General features: G+C 41.6%; 2 protein-coding genes across 3 annotated transcripts in view; both read left to right on the top strand.

Annotated features, from left to right (window-relative positions):
- Positions 1 to 1,165: 1,165 nt before the first annotated feature.
- cyyr1 (cysteine/tyrosine-rich 1) lies at positions 1,166 to 9,893 on the top strand. Its single transcript, XM_072379556.1, has 4 exons — positions 1,166 to 1,503; positions 5,531 to 5,630; positions 6,635 to 6,795; positions 8,892 to 9,893. Exons 1-4 carry the CDS (start codon positions 1,419 to 1,421, stop codon positions 9,023 to 9,025), a joined length of 480 nt encoding a protein of 159 aa, XP_072235657.1. The 5' UTR covers positions 1,166 to 1,418; the 3' UTR covers positions 9,026 to 9,893.
- A 240-nt stretch (positions 9,894 to 10,133) lies between these two features.
- Positions 10,134 to 21,335, top strand: part of appa (amyloid beta (A4) precursor protein a) — a 28,225-nt gene continuing 17,023 nt past the window's right edge. Inside the window, exon 1 of one of the 2 annotated variants that reach the window (XM_072365657.1) lies at positions 10,134 to 10,360. In XM_072365657.1, coding sequence (XP_072221758.1) covers positions 10,301 to 10,360 — 60 coding nt within the window. In that variant the 5' untranslated portion in view covers positions 10,134 to 10,300. The remainder of the gene's footprint in view (positions 10,361 to 21,335) is intronic. The other variant, XM_072365577.1, reaches the window with a different exon arrangement.

The raw sequence follows: 21,335 nt of genomic DNA, 5'->3' as shown, positions 1-21,335 counted from the left end.
ACTTTAATGGGCTGAGTCTGGGGCATTTTTCACATCGTACCTGGGATATTTAAATGGATTTGAGACATTGGGCGGGTAGGCCATGTCCTCTTGGGATTTAATGTGAACCTGCTTGAAAGATCCTGGGTCAGAATATGACCCTTGGACCCTGTCAAACCGCTGATCTACAGAGACAAGGAGGCTCTCTAGTGTCATCAGGTGTGCTCTGGCATTATGTGTCTCTTTGGTGGGATTTTGACATGATGACTGTATGCAGAGGTGTTAACGGGATGATGTTTACAGGGGGGACAGAGAGTTCGTGTAGCTTTGGTCGCTAAGCCTACCGCCTGCGTAAAAGTGTAAACGCGTTGTCGAACAGTGTGAAGCCTCGGGTCGTTTCAGCCTGATTCCACTTTCATCTCAGAAGATGTCGTGACGTGACAGCATATACAACACGCACGTAGAATTCATTTCACACGCATAAATAAAACAAACAAAAAAAGACGTCAAGCGTAAAGCAGGCCAGACATCAGAACTCACAGGAGCAGGTACTGCCTTGAAAATAAAAGCTCGGACGAGATAAAACTCATTCAAATAAGACAATCATCGGTCAAAACAGCATATTATGATGACCTCACCTTCATAATCACTGTTTTTGTATTTAAGAGTTGCTGCAACACTAATAAAGATGTGTTTGTTTGCTTTTCCCCCTCACTGATGTTAAAGGGATTTGGTTCTAGCTGACAGAATGATTTTTTTTGGTTTTGTAATACACACAAATTAGGCACAAATCAGACTTGGGAGCCCAGTTTGAGAAACGAATTAAACATCTACCAAGAATCTGGCTGATGGTGCTGGTTAAATCACCGATGTAAGAGTGAATGTGATGCAAAACACATTGGCACACATTAAACCGATCTTTGTAGTGCAAATACAAACCATATGTCAGGTATTACGAGAGAGAAGTATTGGGAAAACAAACGTAAATGAGTGGACAGGTGGTTGTTCTTTTCCTGTAATCTTGATAACAGGTATTTTCCAATCGTCTTTTCTTTTGAAAGTGACAGCCGGAAGCTGCTTTCGCCTTGAGGCTGACTTCACGTCTGTGTCTCCTCTGTGGAAACTCAACATTTTGAGCAAACTGGGGACGGCGGGGGAGGGGAGGGGAATAAAAAGCCCAGCAGTCGGTCGGAGGTGTGGGAGCGGAAAAGACGCGCACACGTGGGGGGGAAACAAACGGAGCTCCGCTTCTCAAACAACCCCTTCGCTGCTGCCGGTTCAGTCTGCAGGGAGAGAAATTATGCGTCTGGAGGAGCCAAATATGTGACCTCTTAAGGCAGGGGAAAAGCGCTTTTTAAAAAAAAATATTATCAACTACTGTCACTTATAATATAAAACTAAGAGCAGGCTGGGAAGTGAGCTCACTGTGAGAGGAGATCATGGAAAACTCCTGGAGGAGGTGGAGGACACAGGCGGTGAAATGGAAGTGGTTGAGAAACTCACTGCTGTTGTGTTTGTTCACTGGTGAGTTTAAGCTGAATCTTTTTCGCTTTTCCAAAAATGCCTTTTAAAGTGGTCTATAATGCTTCCTCGTGTTTAATTAATCACGTGACTCATCCAGCCTCACAAATGAACTGCTTTAGAAGTTTCTGGAAAACTATAAGAAGTAAGGATATTATTCATGTTTATGTTTATGTATATATATATATATATATATATATATATATATATATATATATACACAAGACTTTGGGAAACTGTTGGAAACTTTACCTCTGAGTCAAACCTATAAGTACACTGCTGCTGTGAAGGGGGGTAGGGGAGAGCTGGCTGTGTGTGTGTCTGTGTGAGTTTGGGGGGCTGCTTGTGGAGACATAGTGCCATTGTCTCCATGTGGAGAGACAGGAGCCAGGACCTCAGAGGACCACCCAGATAGACCTGCTGGTGGGATCTGTCACAGCTTTTATGCAGGGAGGTAGTGCTAGATTAAAAAGGTGAGTCGTCAACATGAAGGTAGCCCCCTCTGCTCTGATGAAAAGAGTGCGTCCTGTCTACAAGGACTTGATTGATTTTGGTAATAATTGGGGCTTTAAAGACCCCTGTGCTTGGAAAATTATTCTGTCTGTTGTCCCTGCTTAACATGACAAAAAGCAGTTTTTAGTTAAAAAAGCAGCACATAGCAGCTCATTTACCCTCTAGTTTTCCTGTTTTTGAACCAATACTTTAGAATATGCATGTTTGCCTTCAGGCACACATTGCCAGAGAGTGAGTGAGTGCTGAGACAAAGCAGATCCCTAAGCAAAGACTCGCACATGTGCAAGTTGCTTGTTTTCTTTGCAGTGTCGCCTATTTGAAGTGCACAGACACGCTCTTGATTGTGAAAGGCTCCGGACTCCTGCACGACAGCACAAAACCCACGAATATCACGGAAAGGCCTCGGATGAAAAGGGCTCGTGTCGTGGCAGCAGATTGAGGCGGGTACACAGAGACGCACAGCTGTGTGTACAGTGCTTTTGAATGAGCACGCTTTAGCCTGAGCAGTTTTGAACACGAGCAGATAAAGCACATTAATCACAAACGCACACAAAACATGTAATAGATCTTGCCACTGTGACTGCTGCTCATTAAAGCAATAAGCATGTTTATAAATGATCACAAATGTTGTGTGTGCACAAGTGAAAGAGCTCTTAAATCATTTTTATCCAAACCCCACTCAAACAAACCCGTCATGCTGTGTGTTACGCTGATAATCTCCCACTCAATTTATTAATTCAGCTGGATCGCTGAGCTTCTTTATCTTGTGTGCTCTGTGTGCTGATTTCACAGCCCATCTCTGAGCACACCTAATATAACCCCATAAACTCCTGAAATGAAGAGCTCTGTAAAAGAAGCTTCAACAGTTCAACATCACATCTTTTAAAGACGGGCGACTCGCAGGGAACAGGTCTTTTAAAAAGAATAGACATACATGTTTGTGCATTTGGCAGACGCTTTTATCCAAAGCGACTTACAGGTATGCAGATAGGGTAAGGGGGTCTTGCCTGAGGACCCCTACTGGAGGGTAGTACCTTTCTCCCACATGAAAGGTGGCAATCATCCCACTACACTTCCCAGTCCTGTGACATAAGTAATATCACGCTGAGGGTCCAGCGCGGTAGAACCTCCACCTCCCATGATTCACCTTCCCTCTAAATGTCCATGTCTCGTATATTTCTCAATTCAAAATAACATCTTCATGGTGTTTTTTTTTTTTTTTTGTTTTGCACGACCAGAAAATGGAGGATGGTCCTGTTATAACAGTCTTCAGACTTGGAAGGCAGAAAAAGCCACTGGAGTTGTGGCTTTTTTCACACCTCTGCGGTGCATCAGTAGTCCTGTTTCCGTGGGCCTTGTTTGATGAACATTTTAAAGTATCTCAGGAAAAAAAAGATGCCGAAACTGCAAAATTAGTCTTGCTTGAGGTGACTTTTTTTTGTGTGTGTGTCCTTTTGAGATCATTTATTTTGCATAAGAGTACATGACACGGTCAGCAGTTTCCACTTCTTGAGCAGAAATGAACAATCACTGATGTGAAATAATTTAAACGCTTCTAATTTTGGAACATATACCCCAGAACTCCTAAATGCTCTTGTTTGGCAATATCCTCATCTTTTTCATTTATTACATCCACACATAACGTAGCCAACACAACAACCTTCTCAGCAGCTTAGTTTATTCGCTCTAAACCAGGCCATAGTAACGCTCACAACTCTCATCATAAAATCTCACTTCAAACTTTTCTATTTTCATTCCCCATCATGTTTCATCTAAATCTTCTATCCTGGCCTGAACAGCTCTGTCATATAACTCAAAAGAGGAAGACATTTCCAGCTTGTTACTGATGTCATCATTAGAAATGTGTTAATTTGCAGCTTGCCTCATGGATTGGTCTGTCAGCCTTAGACAGTGTGCAACCTACAGCTTTTGATTCAGCAGGTGGGACATGTGGGCTGTTTTGCTGCCTGCAGATGGAAGAATAAATAATTCATGCCTAGTTTTAACTCACAAGATGCTTCATAGATGTTCTATAATAATTTTTGGTCTATAATTATTATTATTGCTTTATGCTTCTCCCATAATTGGAGAGCTAAGGTGAAAGTGTGTGACAAGTATAGGATAGGAAAATATAAAAATGTACCTGCTTTTTTTCTTCTTGCAGCTTCTGGTTTATTTTTCTGGCTCGAGATAAAAAAAAAAAAACTTTATAGCACAGACAAGGAGAGCTGGTGGAGTTTATTTGAACGAAGCCCAAGGTTCCTCTCGTCTTTATCTTTTCCTCAGATGCTCCAAATAGCTATTTTTCTGTACTTGGAACTCTGTGTGAAAGTCGCTGGTTAAGGTTGAGTTCTCCTGAAAGGGGAGGGGAAAAAAATAAAAAAAATTATCTTTTTGAAGAGATTGTCGAACTGGGGTTTTTATAGTTCTATGAAGTAAACTTGCCCTTGATTTTTCTACACTTTCAGTCCTAAACTGAGACTGGGGATGAAAATCTTTGGAATCGGCCGACCAAAAATGCTGAGGACCAACTGTGGGGGAATCGAGTGTCTTAGCAGAAGTAGTTTTGCTGTTAGATGCAGAAATTAGCCTTCTAGCTCTTGCATTGTGCTTTGTCTTGGATCTCCATCCAAAACATTTGTCAGCTGAGCTAAACGCAGACATACTCTTCCCCACATACCAGTTTGCTTACGTGTGTGAGGCTGTAGACAGCTTTCCATTAACATAGGTTAGGACAGAAGCTTCTTGGCAGCAAAAATAGGGTGGCAAGATACAAATCATGCAGTATTGGCATGGTTAGTTGTTTCTTGTGGAGGTGAAACTCCAGCATTTGGAAAATGAGTTCCATCAAGGTTTAGAAGTGAGAAGTTGTAGTTACACAGCTGGAGCAACTCATCTCTAGACTGATTTTATTTTTTTTATTTTTAAGTTTGGCAACAAAAATGTTCCTTTTCAGTCAGCAGCAGATTGGTGAGCAGGTTTCTGTCTTTCAGGACTGTCCTGTTGTCTTTTGCCTCCACTCACAGGATTTTGTCTGTTTAAATCTTCATTTCTATATGTTTGTTTCCAAGTAGCCAGACTTCCATCTAATATTTTTAAGAGGTCCTGAGCATTAGTTCTCCAGGATTTCTTGAGTTTTTTCAAGGGACATTGACTGTTTTTAAACGGGGAGAAAAGGCTGAGCTATGACAAATGACATAAGAAGTGGACTGAAAATCAGTGGCAACAGGTCTTATGGAGGAATAAATCCTCCCCAGAGCCCGGACCTCAACATTATTGAAGCAGTGTGGGATCATCTGACAGAGAACGGAACAAAAGGCAGCCGACATCCAAAGAAGAGCTTTGGGATGTCCTTCAAGAAGCCTGGAGAACTATTCCTGAAGACCACTAAGACTAAGAAATGTATAGGAAAGGTTGTCCAAGGGGGTTCAGGCTGTGCTGAGGAATAAAGGTGGTCAGACCAGATATTGACTTCTGCAAGCTGTTTCTACAAAAAAAAGCATGTGTGTGTTTGCAGGTGGTGGTGAGGCCCAGTGTGAAGGCTGTATAGAGTACTGCTGTGATGGATCACCACCTTTCTGCTGCTCCTACTACGCCTATGTGGGGGACGTCCTCTCGTAAGTTACAGCATGTTCCTTTTCTGAAACACTTGTTTTGTCTCGTTTACCCTAAAATGTCTGCAAAAGCACCCCCCCCCCCCCCCCCCCCCATACACACGCATACAAACGCACACACCTTCTGAAAGAGAGAAATGATTTGCTCTTCTCACAACTGTTTTTTGAGCATGAATGTATCTGATCATAAAGCGCAGGCACTACCGGTGATAAATGTGATGGTCAGAAAAATCCATTTTCTGATGAAGAGAGGACTGCCTCGAGGTGTCGGTGTGTTTGCCCAGGCTGCCCAACAGCTTTGGTTGCTAGGAAGCCTCAATTACCTCCTGCTGGGAAAAGGGGGGAACAGAGTGCATGATCTGATGCCTGCTGATCTGAAAATGCTCCTGATTTACACATATGAAATGATTAGTCGGCATTTACCAAAATTGTGTCCCAAAAAAATTATAAGTCTGTGGACACTTGTGGCCTTTGATTGTGGCTGTAAGATTTAAATGACGGGGGACTAATTTGCATCCCAGCTGCCCTTTAACAAGCCAGAAGGCGCTGCAGAGGGTCTGACCTTTTGATCTCTCGCTGCCATTAATCAGCACAGTTGCTGCTGCACATTCACCTAGCTGTCAGGCCTCCGCCCCCCTTTCAGATGAAGTTGTGATTGTTTAGATAACTGTCTCCATCTGTTTTTCCCTCCATCTCTTACCAGCATTTTTTGTGGCTCTCTCAGTAAAATCTCTGAGAAGTCGGACTTTGCCGCTCACCAGAGCAGAGAGGGCTGAATCTGACATGCTGACTAACGCTGACCACGGACACGTAACAAACCTGCTAATGAGCCTTTTTCTATCCCATAGTGCCAATTCACAGACTCCTCTGCAGCGAACACGCACGTTGTGTCACACGATTTGCTCACAGCTGAGTTACATCACATGTCGCAGTTCATCTCCATGGCAGCAACGTACAAGTAATGATGAAGACGTGTGTGTGTGTGTGTGTGTGTGTGTGTGTTACAGGGGCACTGCCATTTCCGGTATCGTGTTCGGTGTGGTGTTTTTGATGGGGGCTGTGGCGGCCTTGTTCCTGTGTATGTGCATGTGCATGAAGAACGGCCGCGGCGCGCGGGTCGGCGTGTTCAGCACCTCCTACATCAACACTGTGAGCCAGGGTTACCCAGGTGGGTCCACACAGACAAACGCGAGACCATTTATGAACTGTCTCGTCTTTTAAAAAGTATGATTTGTAAACCTTATCTCTCGCACATTTGGATTAGGTTGTTCCTTGACTCCGGTGGAGTTCATCAAAGTTGTAGAATCGGTCAGTATGTTTACCTGCCAGTTGAGCTGATCTACAGTTTTGGCTCAACTTGGCCGTTCAGTTGGACTCTTCTCCTTCTTCCAGTCTACAAGCACTCCAGGGAATCTAGTTACTGACCAAAGTGCGCCTGACTCTGTTATGAGTCTGGTGATACGCCCGCCAACTATGCAGAACTGAAACTGTCATAATGCGAAATAGCTACAAATATATATAAATGGCTCCATTTCAAAAAGATAAAGTTGCCAGATTGTAAAATAGATTCATTTTCTGCTTTAATCTGCAACTACAATCATGGAGATTTATGTTCTTACCTGTTTTTTTTTTTTAATTAATTAATTTATTTTTTACTTTGCCTCTCGATTTTGAGATTTGATCATTTATTATAAAACTTTTTTTATATATTCTTTTATCCCTGCATTTTATTTCTCCAAAGTTTTTTACTTTTTGCTATTTTTTTCCATATTGTTCCTTTCCTCCTCCTTCTTTAGACCTGCTCCTTCTGTTATTTTGAGGTAATGTCAGATGAATATCAATTACACACTTTGTAAGAATCTAGCACACGCAATAATTCAACGTCATTTTCTTAGCCAGAGATACTAAATACCTGGATTCTTTCAAAGATGATCTTGCAACATCTCCTTTAGGTTCTCATTGCACTTTTGACACCTGACTGGAGATGCTCAGAAAGATTTGAAAAACTGCTCTGAACTTGTGTGGATTTAAGCGGTGAGCAATTATTAGGCAACATATGACGTGCAGAATTTAACCCACATGTTGGATTTCCAAGACATTTCTTTAGGAAATGAACACCAGATGTGAAACATGATCTCAAAAATCTAAAAGTACACAATTTTAAAAGAACCCTGTTTTAGTAGCTTATGATCTCAAATCCGATCTCATTGATTTGCCTCAAAAATACTTTAGATTGCTTTGGTATTTATCTGTGAAATGTGAATGAATTTAATCGGTTTACAACTTTTTACTTGGTGTGATGTTTATGGCAGCCTGCTACAGACTTTTTTTTAAAAAAAATGTTATTCAGAGTGTAACCTCATCTCCTGTCCTCTGGCTAAAACGTCTGAATAAAAGGCAGCAAAGGTGAAGAAATGAAAAGGTGTAATATGTCACTGGTGCCACCTCTGCTTTAAGCTGCAGTTCTGAAGATGCAGAGCAGATTATTATCAGAATATAAAGTGACAGACATCCATGTATTAATTAGACTTTCTTTTTTTTTCCCCTCTGCTCTCATTCTTTCACACTGTTCTCACAAATGCGTTGCCTGCACATCAGAGCTGGCGTTCTGCAACACTCTCCAACCTTAGGAATGCTATTTTCTTTTCCGTCCCCTGAGACTCATCATTTATTTATCAGGTTTCATTCTCTTCGGTGTATCTCCTTCATGCTGCGCTGGCCCGGCGTCTTTCACGCTGTCCCACTGCTCTTATCGGGTTTCATAAAGATGACGTGATGCAGTATGACTGCTTTTGGCCTGTATGTAGCAACATGCAAATCGGTATTTCTTGACACAGGATGTGAGGAGTTTTGTTTTCCTGGTCCAGTATCCCAAAGATGTCTGTTTTGGATCAATGCTGGATTTAAAAAAAAATAAAGCTCTTACTTTAATGGCATTATTTAAAAAATTTAAGTTTAACTATATTCATCTTTTAATTTTTGCTGCTTTAGTTAGTGGAATGATCTCGGTTCCCTCTTGTAAACTGATGCAAGGTGGTCAAAGAAACAGATTTCTACTACCTTCAAATGTTGGTTCCTTTAAGTGTGCAGTTTCTCATTTCAACCACTAGAGGGTAGTATTGCCCTTTTAAACTCCTTGTTAAATTGGGGCAGGTTTCTACTTGCATGACCATGGAAGAAAAATGTGAAGCTTGTGCTTATTATGGAAGACATGAATGCTCTTAACAAGCTTGCGTTATTGTTCTTTTTTTTTTCAAAATTTAGGCCCTCCACCTCCGTATACCTATGATTACGAGATGTATGCACCATCCTTGCACCCCCCTCCCTACACGCCTACCCAGCCTCGGCCGGCCAACTACTCTCCGCCACCTCCTTACCCTGGCTGCACCCGCAAGTAAATCCTGACAGCGCAGATCATGTGTTGCCCTTTTTTCATGGCCCGGATTCAGGAACCTGGCGTCGTCTGTACAGCTTGTGCTGTTGCTGTGTGGGTGCAACCCACCCAAAATATCCACATTAAAACTTGAAGAGTGGTAGGCCAGAATACCCCAGTCAACGTCACTGCATTTCAGCGGCTCTGTCGTGGAGCATAGGGCGGGAAAATAATGATTTGGCAAAATTTGGGTCAGGACAGCCAGAGAATGCCTCTCCAAGCCTGGTGGACTTAACTGCTGTTTGGCCTGCAGCAGGTACTTTCTGCTCACTAAGAACCGATATCCTTATTCGCCCGTCTGTGCACATCAAAGGTAGTGCACTGCTTGAATAAAGGTGAAGAACACTTTTTTTCAGTATGTAATGGAACCTCAAATCATTCCAAAACCCAATGGACTCTGCTTCTTTGGAAAGTTAGCCATTTTCCCCAATCCTCATTTCAAACTTGATGTACATATGTAGGTGACTGAGTTGGAAATTTATGATTTCAATTTCTTTTTTTTTTTTTTTTTTTTTTTTTTTAAACGAGTCAGGTCTGGACCTGTCTTGTGTACACAGACTTGAACCTACTGCCTTTGAATAGACTGGGTTGTTGGTAATGAACTGTTTTTTATTACCTTGCTTGAAATGTGATATGGGTAAGGAAAATGAACTGGGTCATGTTCCAAAAAGAAAATTTAATCAAACTGCAGTTGTGGGCAAATTAAGGTTTTTGAACTGAAAGTGACCTAGCTGTGTTAGAACTGTGAATTGATGGGGTTGAACAATGTAAACATGTCAGGTAAATAATTGTTTCCTTGCTGTTTCGGTGCCTGTGTTGTAAATTAAAAATGTCTTTAAATATAAACACTGATTTCAGTCTCCATTTATTTACGCAAATGATTAATTAAACATGGGCGCGTGCAACGAAAGATATGACTTTTTTTTTCCCATTAAAAATGGCTTGTTCGTATAGACACCGTGCGCGTGTGAAGACATGAGATAGAAATAAAATGTAGTTGTTGGTCAGAAAGATAACGAGCGCCTAAGTGAGGCTGCGCGCGCGTGCGCGCCTGTGTTAATCCCACTCGGCTGTGGTCAGGTGATCCGGCTCTGAGCAGCTGTGCGGCTTCGGTATAGCTCTCCATCAGACGACGGGAGTCACCGGTGGCGAGAACACACTGTCTTCCAACCCAACTCTAACGCCAAAAAAAACGCTTGGAGAAACGCCGCCTTTCGGAGCGTTGTGTCAGCGAAACGACATGGGGGTCCGAGTAGCTCTACTGCTGCTGGTTATAGCGGCTGCGGCTCAGGCCGTGGAGGTGAGGAAAAAAGCCTTTGTGCGAAAATCTGTAGTATTTTCGACCATATTGTTGCCGTTAGCTTAGCCAAGCTAGCTAGAGTTAGGGGGAGACCGGAAGCTTCCTTTTTTTCTTCATAGTTAAAGCTTATTGTTGTAACACCAGTAGGATGCTATCAGGCAAACAAATAAGACTTAGAAATGTGTCAATGCTAATTTGTTTGTAAGTTTAAACTATTTTAAGAGACTAAGGATTGATCGTTAATGTAGCCTACACCGTCCTGCTTGGTATAGTAGTTTCTTGTAGTTTTATGTTGAAGGGTCGCACCGGATGTTCTGTATAAGAATACTTTCACATCAACAATGTACGTAAATCCTTGGGTATTTCTGAATTAGAGTTTAGGTATGTATTTTGATGTCGGGAACATATTGGCGAATTTTTATGGAGGGGAGGGGAGGGGGTAATTAATCTCAAGATTATGACATAATTCTCGAAAACTGAGATACCTCTTTGCCGTTGTTTCGCAGCGCTTTTTTCCAGCGCTTTTTTTTTCTTCAGGTTTAGCTTGTAGCAACTGATTTACTAAGACAGTGCGACAACATACCCTTAATTTAAAGCTGTGACACTTTGTTTTTGGTTTGTGTTTAACCGTGGGACAACATGGTTTCGCTGTGATTTTGAAATGTGACCAGCAAGTTGTGTGTGCCCACCCCGATAATACTGCGAACACGGTGATGGTTGGATTAATGTCATAAAACATGTATTTGTTGTTGATTTGGACGCTTTCCCTATTTCGAAAGCAGCTACGGTGAATAAACAAATAACGTATTGTATCATTTTCCATATACCGAGGGCTAATATTTGGGAGTGGGCGTGTTTTTGGGATGGAAATAAGCCCACAACACACCTTGTTGTTTCGTAAAGAAGGCTTGGCGTATGTTTCTGGTTTAAACAAAAGAGATAAAGTCGTGAGGATGTAAGATAATATGAGAAACCAACGCTATTGACGCCCTTCACATATTTCAGTTAGATGGTAGAGAATAGAGAGGTAAGATGGCGGCGGTGCACTGCAGCATTTATGGAGGGTCGGGAACCTGGGAAGCCAACAGGAGATTTGACCGTCATTGTTGTCTTTCAGGCTTTTTATGAACCAATAAAAGACTTTAATGTGATCACTTATATTGAACACTTTAACCACCGTGGGACTTAGTTCACAAAATCACTGCTCGTGTATTTTTCGTGCGTTTTTGTTGAGAAAATCGTCTTGTGAGTGTACGCTGCAAAAAATATTAGTTTCCTCCACGTCATTTACTTGATCTTGTGCTAACGTGCCGCCGAAAGGTGAAAAGTCGTCGCTTTTAAAAAAAAATGTTTTCAGGGCACATACATTGGTGTAAATGGCACGTCTCCATTCTCAGTTGAGTAATTTGCATATAGTTAGTAGGCTGGAAAGATGTAGTTTCCCTTTTGTCAGGGCAAACAGCTGACATTGGTGTCTGAAAAAATTCCCGAAACAGTTTAAACATCATTTGAATCATGGGGATTCCCTTCAACATATTAGATCAACATTTTGATACTAAAAGGTTGCCCAACTGATACTAGTTGGGTTAAGGTGGATATTGTTTACAGTGTGGCCTTGTGAGAGAAATTACACGTTCCTGTAGCCACTCCAATAATGGCTGTCCAATTGTGGTTAAGAGGGAGCTGCTATTCAGTGTTATCTGTGGCATCTCAGGCTGTAAAAGCTAAAGCTTGTATACATTCTTAACTGATCAATATACTGGCAGTTTATGTCCCCTACTTGGCTTAGGGCTATTGTTTTTGTCGTTTCAGGTTTCAGGTTTCCCTCCAATCTGATAAATGAAGAGAAATGTGGCAGCTGATCTTCACTGCTTCCTCCACTTACTCTATAATCACTGGATTTTGAATGAATAGTTTGGGCATTGGCTTTGTTCGTAATCCATTGCTGAGGTCACTTTAGACTGCCTTTGCTCTTCGAGTCCCTAGATTTAAAATCTAAACATCAAACGCAGAGTGGTGAATTGTGTTTAAATCTTCAGAAATTATATTAGCAAGATAAGATCTGACTTGAAAATGAGATGTTGCCATTTTTTTATCCTGCCAAGGCCCATACAAAGAAACACGCTCACACTTCTGAACACACAGCCCGAGGAAGCAGCTTTTCCTGATGGGCCCGCCCTGTACAGGCAGGCCATGGTGTGAAGTGTAGGAGTTGGAAGCCAGCCTTTGTGTATTTGTAAATCCTTGGGAAATGGTTCTTGGATGGGTGCAGACAGTCTGTTTGTGTGCATATTGAAGTCTTTCAGCTTTGGGCGGACCAGGCCTCTCCTCTTATTAGGCACCCTTAATGCCATTATGCCAGTTGGTGCTGCCAGTGTTTCTCTGTTTGGCACCTTCTCCGCCGCTCACGCTACAGTTTCTGGTCTTCGAAGGAGAAATCCACTTGACACTTGTGTATCTCCTGTTGCTTTCCATTTTCTTATTTTACTTACTTTCCCCGGCATCACTCATATCTCAGTACCTCAGTGAATGAATTGGAACTTTGTGCTTGACCCCTGACTCTAGTTTAATGTAGACAGTTTTTAACTTGACTATTTAACTGACCTGGTAACACAGAAGCCTGATGTTTTCTATTCGGTCTTTTCGCCCTAATATTTTCAGCTTGAGAACGTCATATTGGCTGCACAGGAATTATCTTAGATGTAACATCTGGAGCTGATACGATTATCACTAATTTCTGCTTGGTTCTACAGAAACCATTTACTGTTTTTGATCTCCAAGAGCTGATCTCAAAAAGTGTGTGGTTATTGCTTCTCATATATGAACATATTCTGTTTTTTATTTGCCATTTTTAGACTCCGTATTCACCAAGTGACTGATTTGTTTATTGAGGAAAATAAGCTCTAATCAGTACAGGCAATGGTTGATAAGTCTGGTTATTTATCTAAGCAAAAACTACTGTAAATAAAATAGAACATGGCAAAAATAAATTAATCCCACCAGAAAGATTTTGCAACCATTAGATGTTTTCTCCACGTTTTTTCTGTAAGGAAACAGTGAACACTGGCATATGGCAGGACTGGATGTTGTCTTCATAATGTGATAGGACCACAGTACAATGAGCCCTCACATAAGTTGTTTTTGGTCTATATTTCTGCATCTTAAAAGAAATTAATATCCAAATCCCAAAACATTTAAATCTAGCCCCAGTGAGCACATTGGGATAATTGGCCATTACATCAATATTAGATTTTCTTACTCGTCCAATATCACTGGGCTCTGTTTTTCTCTGCCTCCCACTTTCTTTGTTTAATCCTCTGTGTTCAACCGGTGAGGTTTCAAGTTGGCCATGAAAATTAATTGTGCAAACGGCACATTTGTTGGTCGTGTCAACAGTGATGACACTGCAGTCCTTCCAATTAATGCTCCCAGTGCACTGTCCTGGAGAAAAGCATTCCTGACCTTTTGATGCTGTTGTTTCTGTTGTCATAGTAAAATAGTGAACGGGATAACACTGATGTGCTTGCTGTCTTTTAGAGCTCTTTGTCCACCCAATAAAACCCCAGGCAAAGGTATCCCCTGCAGTGATGTAAATCATCATTATGTGAGAAGGTTCCCCTGTGATTTGTCTCTCTCCCTGTGTTGTACCTTCCTTTTTAGCCTCTCTTCATTCTCATAGTAACGAGTTGTCCTGCATTTTGAGTTGCTTTGTATCTCCGCAGTGGTTTTTTTTTTTTTTTTTCCCTATTGAAAGAGGGCATCTCTCTCTTTCAAAGCATGTTAGGAATCTGGTAGTGGGGATTCACTGGTTGGAGGCCAATGAACAACTCAAAGGCCTGCTTTGTGCTGTACGACTTGGCTTCTGAATGATCCACTGCACAGAAACATGAGGAGGCTTGATTTGATGCATCAGGTATTTGATAAGGCACAAAAAGGCTGAAGCGACTGAGCTTCCTCTGGTCTTGTTGACTAAAGAGAAAATTATGAGTCTGTGATAAACTCTGGAACAAAAGCAGAGTCCTTCACTGCACATGGCTCAGAGGTGCACCAACAACTGCATCTTAAAGTTTTCCCTAGCAAGTTTTACGATCTGAATCATATCGCTGATGGTCATTACAAGCGAGCTCATGCTACATAGATATGTAATGTTGAGAACGACTTATAATTGTTATTCTGTGGATAGAGTAAAAACTCGGCTAGTTTTCTTCAAATTTTGCTCAGTTTTTTTGTCTTTATAGCTGATAAGTAATTAGTTTTAATAAGTCAAACATGTACTCTGTTGCAGGGTAGTCTTCGGGGAATGTTTTCTCTCCTATATCTGATACTGGAGTTGAATCTCCATCTTCATCATGATTCAAATGCTTTTTTCTTCTATAAATATCAGCGTTGCGCCATGAAAACTCTCTTCGTTCCACTGCTGCTGAGTAAGCAGCTTGTGGTACAGACTCGGAATAATAAGTTGAGAAGTCACCCTGATTTGCAAAATTACTCAGCAGCAGGCAATCGAGTACATCCAGCCGTCCGTGTGTCATCAAGGACGCTACGCACACAGCCTCCATCTGAAGGATGTAGCTGTCATTGCTCACAAAGGCCTCAACGGTGCAAGGCCTTCATATTCAGAGCTCCATCACGAGTGCCGTATGTCTCAGACAGGGATGTGTTGTAATGCATGTGACTGACCTTCCACTGAGATATGACTTAAATCATGATGATAATACATCCAAATATGGATTAGATCGCATTATATTGATAAGCATGTTTACATGAAACTAGTTAAAACACATTTTCAGTTTGATCAAAACTGGACTTTTAAAATGCATGTTTATCTGATCAAAATCATACGAAACTAACACACGGATAATGTGGTCGGGGATCGAATCCTTCCTGCACGTTTATGCTCATATTAAAGTTGGCCTGGGCGCTCTGTACATGTCCTAAGTTCCATCTTTCTGTCAGAAAAATAACATGAAAGTCTGTACTGATACAGCTGAATTCCCAATAAAGCTGAACTAACATATAACAACGGGACATCGTTATATTTATATTTCATCTTACAAGTTGAAGGTCCTCCAAAGTCTCTGTAAAAGTAGATTTTGCAGAGTACATCTCTGAAACATTAAGTGTTATTTGTTTTCTCTGACCATCTCCCAGCTCAAGACAAGCATTCAAAAGCTGAATTTAAAATGAAGACTTAACGTGGGTTGGAAACACAGCGAATAACCCTTTCCATGACTTTTCCGGGTTAAATGTGTGTGCTTGCTTTTCACCCATGAACTGCATTTTAAATGAGAAAAATAATTTGCATGCATTCGATTTAAAAACCGCTATTCCATCTCAGCGCTTTAAAATGACAAATGCAGTCATTAGTTATTCACAAGCACAGTCTCTTCCCCCCCGTTGGCTTCATAAATTCTCCCATAGAAATAAGAAATGAGCCATAGAAATATTTCCCAAAGCCACAGAGGAGTTGGACTCTGCTCATTTTCCTTCGTACAGTATTTTCAGCGTTTCAGCGCAGACTTCTTCTTTTCACTATGTCGCTGACTCCTGCAGTTGCTGACTCGTTTTCTTTTTAACACGAGGAATCTTTTGAAGAATGATGATATATATTTTTTTATTTGCTTTGCCGGAATGATGTCATCTCTTCACTCATGTCTCCATCCTCGTCCCGGGTGTTCAGAGTTGCCATAGCAGTAGAGCCTTCCCCAGTTGCCTGGTACTTCAACTATAATTAGGCCACTCTGAGTTTGCTGTTGCTTCTATCACCCGTTTCTGTAGCTCTCCCTGCTTTTAACAATTTTCCACCGGATTTTTCTGGGAAGATCTGTGCCGTCCACCTTTGTTACAGATGTGACGCTTGCTCTGAGTTTGAGATTTGCAGACAAGATTTCTTCTTCTTTTTCTTGTCTGGCAGTACAGCATCAATTGAACGTGACAAGTATTTATATAGTCAAAGATTAATATTGGGGCATTTGCTTCAAACAACAAGTTTTTGGTTTGACGTGTGTGTGGACTATTTGAATGATTTTGCATCCAAAACTGGACTGGGATTCTTGACTGTGTTGTTCTATTTCTAGATCCCTTTCCTGTTTGGACTCTGTGATAGATGTGGACATCCTGTGTTTGTGCAGTAAACCGGAGTGATGTACAATGAATCAAGTGTGTGTGTGTGTGTATTGGTGTGGGTGGTTTATGGGGACCCATTGTGTTGAAAATCCTTAATGTTTGAAATGTCTGAGTCCAAATCATTTCCATTTGAGATTTGTGAAGCTTTTAATCATCTACTTGTAATTACAAAGTAATCATTTTAGGGCTCAGTTATTTCTTTTGTAATTGAAGCTGAAGTATGAAAAGGGGACACATGAAGTCAATTTATAAGAATCTCTGTGATACAGACTGTTTTTCTTTTATGAATACTGACTTTGTATCCAGTTTACCAGGCAGCCCTGTCCGAAGGTGGTGGTTATAACCACTGTAAATGATTAGATTAAGATTATCAACCCATCGCCCCGAATGATACTGGTGAACAACGACATCAACTATAAAATTTTAATTTTCTTTATTAGGCCTCAGGAGTGCAGAAAACACAACTTTAGCCTGTTTTTCATGGTCAGAAGATCATGTTATTGCTAGCATTAATTTAAGAGTCACTTCTCTACAGATGTCAGATTAACAATGAATGAATGTCATTGTGGAGCTTCAGCTCATATTTTTCCTATTTGAAAACTACGGATGGACATTGAAGATTAAATAGAACAGCAGAAAGGATGAAAGCGCTCAGATTGAAGGGGTCGTGCTTTATTGGTTTTGGTGGCACAGTACATTTTAAAAAGATGACGTTACCCGACGCAAAGACATGTAAATTAAACTTAGATGAGAGGCGGGGAATGTCTTGCTTTAGAATGCAGAAATAGTGAGCGGCCTTTTGCAGGCATTGTTATACAACAGCAAGAAGAATTAAGTCAGATTAATCATAGAACTGTGGGAAATATGAACTTTTTAAGATGTTGTTTACAGATTTGTTTTATGATTAAAGATATCAGCACTCAAATGATCCGTGGGCACATGTTTACACAAAGTAGTTTACTTTAAGATCAGAGTGGACACGGTCCCTGAACTGAGTGTGTGTGTGTGTGTACGTACAAGTAATCTGAGCTCCATCTGTGTATGTTGCCTTTCCTCTGCAGAGTGACTTCAAGCTGGTTAGCAGTGTGGTTAGAGTCAGTTTACCTGGCAGAATCTGGTAGCACACACATGTCCAGTGACACGTCAAGCTGCTTCTTGTCCAAAGCAAACTAACCGGATGATGAAATTCCTGCTCCCAGGTGACTTGGATAATTGCGTTGCCTCTGGTTGCTGCAGTGATGGCTGCTGGAGGTTCTAACGGGCAGCTCCCTTGGGTAGAGAGCAGTCGCTGTATCCATGGTGATTATGACTAAGGAAACCCAAGAGTTCCTCCATTATGTCTAGACAAATTAAGCGGGCAGAAGTCAGTACTGTGTTTCTTGCACACTTTTAATCAGATTTTAACAGATTTGTCTGAGATGCTAATTCCAGAGGAAGCCCTCGAGACGAAGCTTAGTCGCATTGAATATGAATGAAGATAATTCTTCAAACAAACTTGAATTCTCCACTCTCACTTTATAAAAACCTATGAAGAAGAGGGCTATGTGATGAGTTCTGTGTAAGAAAAATGGGTAGAATGCACATGAATCGGGAACAGCAGATGGGCGTAGTTGGTCTTAGATGTGAGAAAGCCATCGACAAAGACGTGTAAAAGCTTTGAGTCTTGATTTAAGGAGACGTTTCATCATGTCAGTTTGACCCGTTTCATCCTAAATAAGGGAGACGATCAATATTTAACCCAGACTGACTTAGGATTGTTGATTAAAGAAATGCCTGAGTGAACATGATGCAGTCTGTATTTCTTGACGTGGTTAGGTTTTTATCATAACCTAATTCTCTTCGCCCACCCCCTACCTGAAGTGTTGGCTGATAAGAGCATAAGCTTGGGAGTGCACTCCCTTTTTAATTGTTTCTGTCACACACTCAGGACAGAGCTTTCATTTTTGCCCTTTACATCTAGTCTATAATTGAACATTTGGCCAACAGGGAGTGTGAGGGGAAGGGAAGCGGGCTTGGCTTCCCTGTAATCAGTGAGACACACTGTCCACTGGATCTGCTTCCCTAACATCAGGGACAGATAATGATGCACACACACACACACACACACACACACACACACACACACACACACACACACACACACACACACACACACACACACACACACACACACACACACACACCAGACTGAAAAGCATGGTGTGCACGCACTTCAAGTCCAGTCAGAGATGATCTGAGAGTTTTGAAAAACAGCAGTGCACCTGATGTGCCAATGTGATAATAGAGTGTGTGTTTGTGTATGGACATGCACGCAATGCAGCTTCAACTTCTATTTATTGTCACTGCCTCCAGCCTTATTTAATTCAGCTGTCATATATCCTCCCAAGCTAAGTAAACAGATTTGCAAAGTGATGCATCTTATAAACAGCCCACAGGCCACTAGATTTTTACTTGTTACCACTGCAGCTGATTGATTAATGACTTTAAATAATGTAATATAGGTCTGTTGTATCCTATAACACGTTGTTCCACTTATAAATGCTAAATACCTACCACGAATAACACAATAAAGTCCTTATTCGCATCGTGTCAAGCTGTCACTTGCAGGAGCTTCCTTTTCTTTCTCCTCCTCAGTGATTATGCATCTGATTAATGTTAAACCACCTCTAACACCCACTGACTGGCGTCCTCTTGTGTGGGGGTGCAGTATGTCCAGAGCTGGACAATAACGCCTCGTCTTTTTAACCAGTGGCCCAGACATGTCAGCCAAAGATGGCTGTTAAAGATGTGTGCCAGAGAGAAAGCATGTGTTTGTGTCGAGCTCCTGCGACACATCTTGCTCTCCGGGGAGGCTCCCTCTGGGATAAGAGCTGATCTAAGACACACACCCCCACCCACCCACCCATCCACCACCACCTTCACTCGACTCCCCATGGCAGGCCTGGGCCACTCAGATAAGACTGTGCAATTAATAGCACTGCAGGACCAGTGCCCATGGGAACACTTCAAAGATTGTGTGTGTGCTTAGGGCACACTGGAATACATTAAATAGTTTCTCAGCCTCTGTGTGGGTGAAAAATGCATATAATAATAGATATATTTGCATTTAGTGTGCTTGTGATGTAATATTTCTTTTCTTGACATCTCCCATTCACCCGTAATGGGTAATAAACCTGTCTCTGCTTTTCAGTGCTGCTGATCACATCAGTGAACTCAGCGGTCATAAGGGGCTTCTGTCATACATGGCGGTGCATTTTACACAGTGGCTTTGACATGGAAACGTCTGGATGATCTGTATAAAGCAGAGAAAGAGTCATGACTTCGAATGCCCCGTGGGTGGAGTGATGTGAATTTACATCAATCGCTGAAAATGTTTGTTCTTGTTTGGGGGCAGAACGTCTGTTCCTAGTTTTTTTTTCCTCTCCATTAGATCAACCAGTCAGTCAGTGATTCGAGCTTGAAAGGATAATGCTATGCTATTAGCATATGATAGCACTGACTTTTCAGAACAGACCTCTCTGTAAACTGGATAAAATTAATGAATGACCAATGACTTATAATGTTCATATATTATGACTCTTGGTTCAATAATTACTTAATGTTAATGAAATAGACAATATTGAAGTATATACAGGTCATGATTTCAGTCTGGGATGAGAGCTGTGGGTTAAGTCTCTTTATGTAATAAAACAACACACACACACACACACACACACACACACACACACGTGGATTGGTCATGTGAAGTGCTGTAGTGAGCTTGTTGTGTCATCATAAACCTACATGGGGTAGTGAACCACTCCAACAAATTGCAGTTGCAAATAATCTCACTTTAATCTCTTTGCAACTTTACAACTTCGATGTTGTTTCATTACATTATTAAATTGTTGCTTTGTTCCTCCCTCGGGGTAAAATGAATTCCATTTAGCTTTTTATGATGCATAAACCACCCTTGCATGACAAGATTTAACAACTTGGTCCCGGGCTACATGCAGCTCAGTTTGCGGTCCTGTATAGGTCAGCAGGCCTTGTTGCTGGGGTCTGTATTTACCCTCCATGGCCGACTTGTTTTTGGACTCAGTGCTGCTGGTTTCCTGCAAATAGCACGCACGGCAACACAGTCAGTGACTTTAATCCTGCTACAATTCTCTTGGCACTTGTAGGGACTTCCCAGCTTTCTGAGCTGGAGCTCTTAGGTTGTTGCTCTCATTTTTTATCAAATTATGGAGTTCTTTCATCACATAATAGGATTAATAAAAGCAGCAAGAAGCTGAAAAGCATTGTCGATGGTGCTTCAGTTGCATCACTTCCAGCTTCTGTTCAGGAAGACATAGCATGTCAAGTAATATGTCCCTGGGGTTTCCGCTTACTGTAATTGTCTCATCTTCTTGGGATCAGTCTGGTACAACATGGGCCTTCTTTCCCTGGCTCATTCCCTCTTGTTACGGTGATGGCTATCATGCCAGATTGAGACCAAAGGGGGATATTTCTTCTGACCGGGCTGCCGTCCTAATCCTCAGTGCCCAGATTACTGCACCCTTCCTCCCTGTTGGATGACCGGCTGGCAGACTGGCAGGACTGTGAACTCGAGCTAAGATAGGATAAAGACGGTGTTTTGAGGAAATGAGGGAAGCCTGGTGTCTCCCTCTGTAATGTACAATGCTCTGCTACCATTACATTCTAGCATTTGTCTTCCTTTCATTGAGTCCATCTGTTGTTTCCTCAGGACAGATTTTAGCTCCCCAGGTTGTCGCTGGAGCCAGAAGAAAACAAGAAAATACCATTTTACTTGCTTATTCTTTTTCCAAATGTAGGCAATCCAGTCACTTTAGAATGTCAAAGGTGAAGC

Source organism: Leuresthes tenuis, unplaced genomic scaffold (genome assembly GCF_036924035.1).
Source record: "Leuresthes tenuis unplaced genomic scaffold, fLeuTen1.0.hap1 SCAF_1, whole genome shotgun sequence".
Lineage (NCBI taxonomy): Eukaryota > Metazoa > Chordata > Actinopteri > Atheriniformes > Atherinopsidae > Leuresthes > Leuresthes tenuis.
The sequence above is the reverse complement of the archived record's forward strand: the minus strand, read 5'-3'. Positions and strand labels throughout refer to the sequence as shown.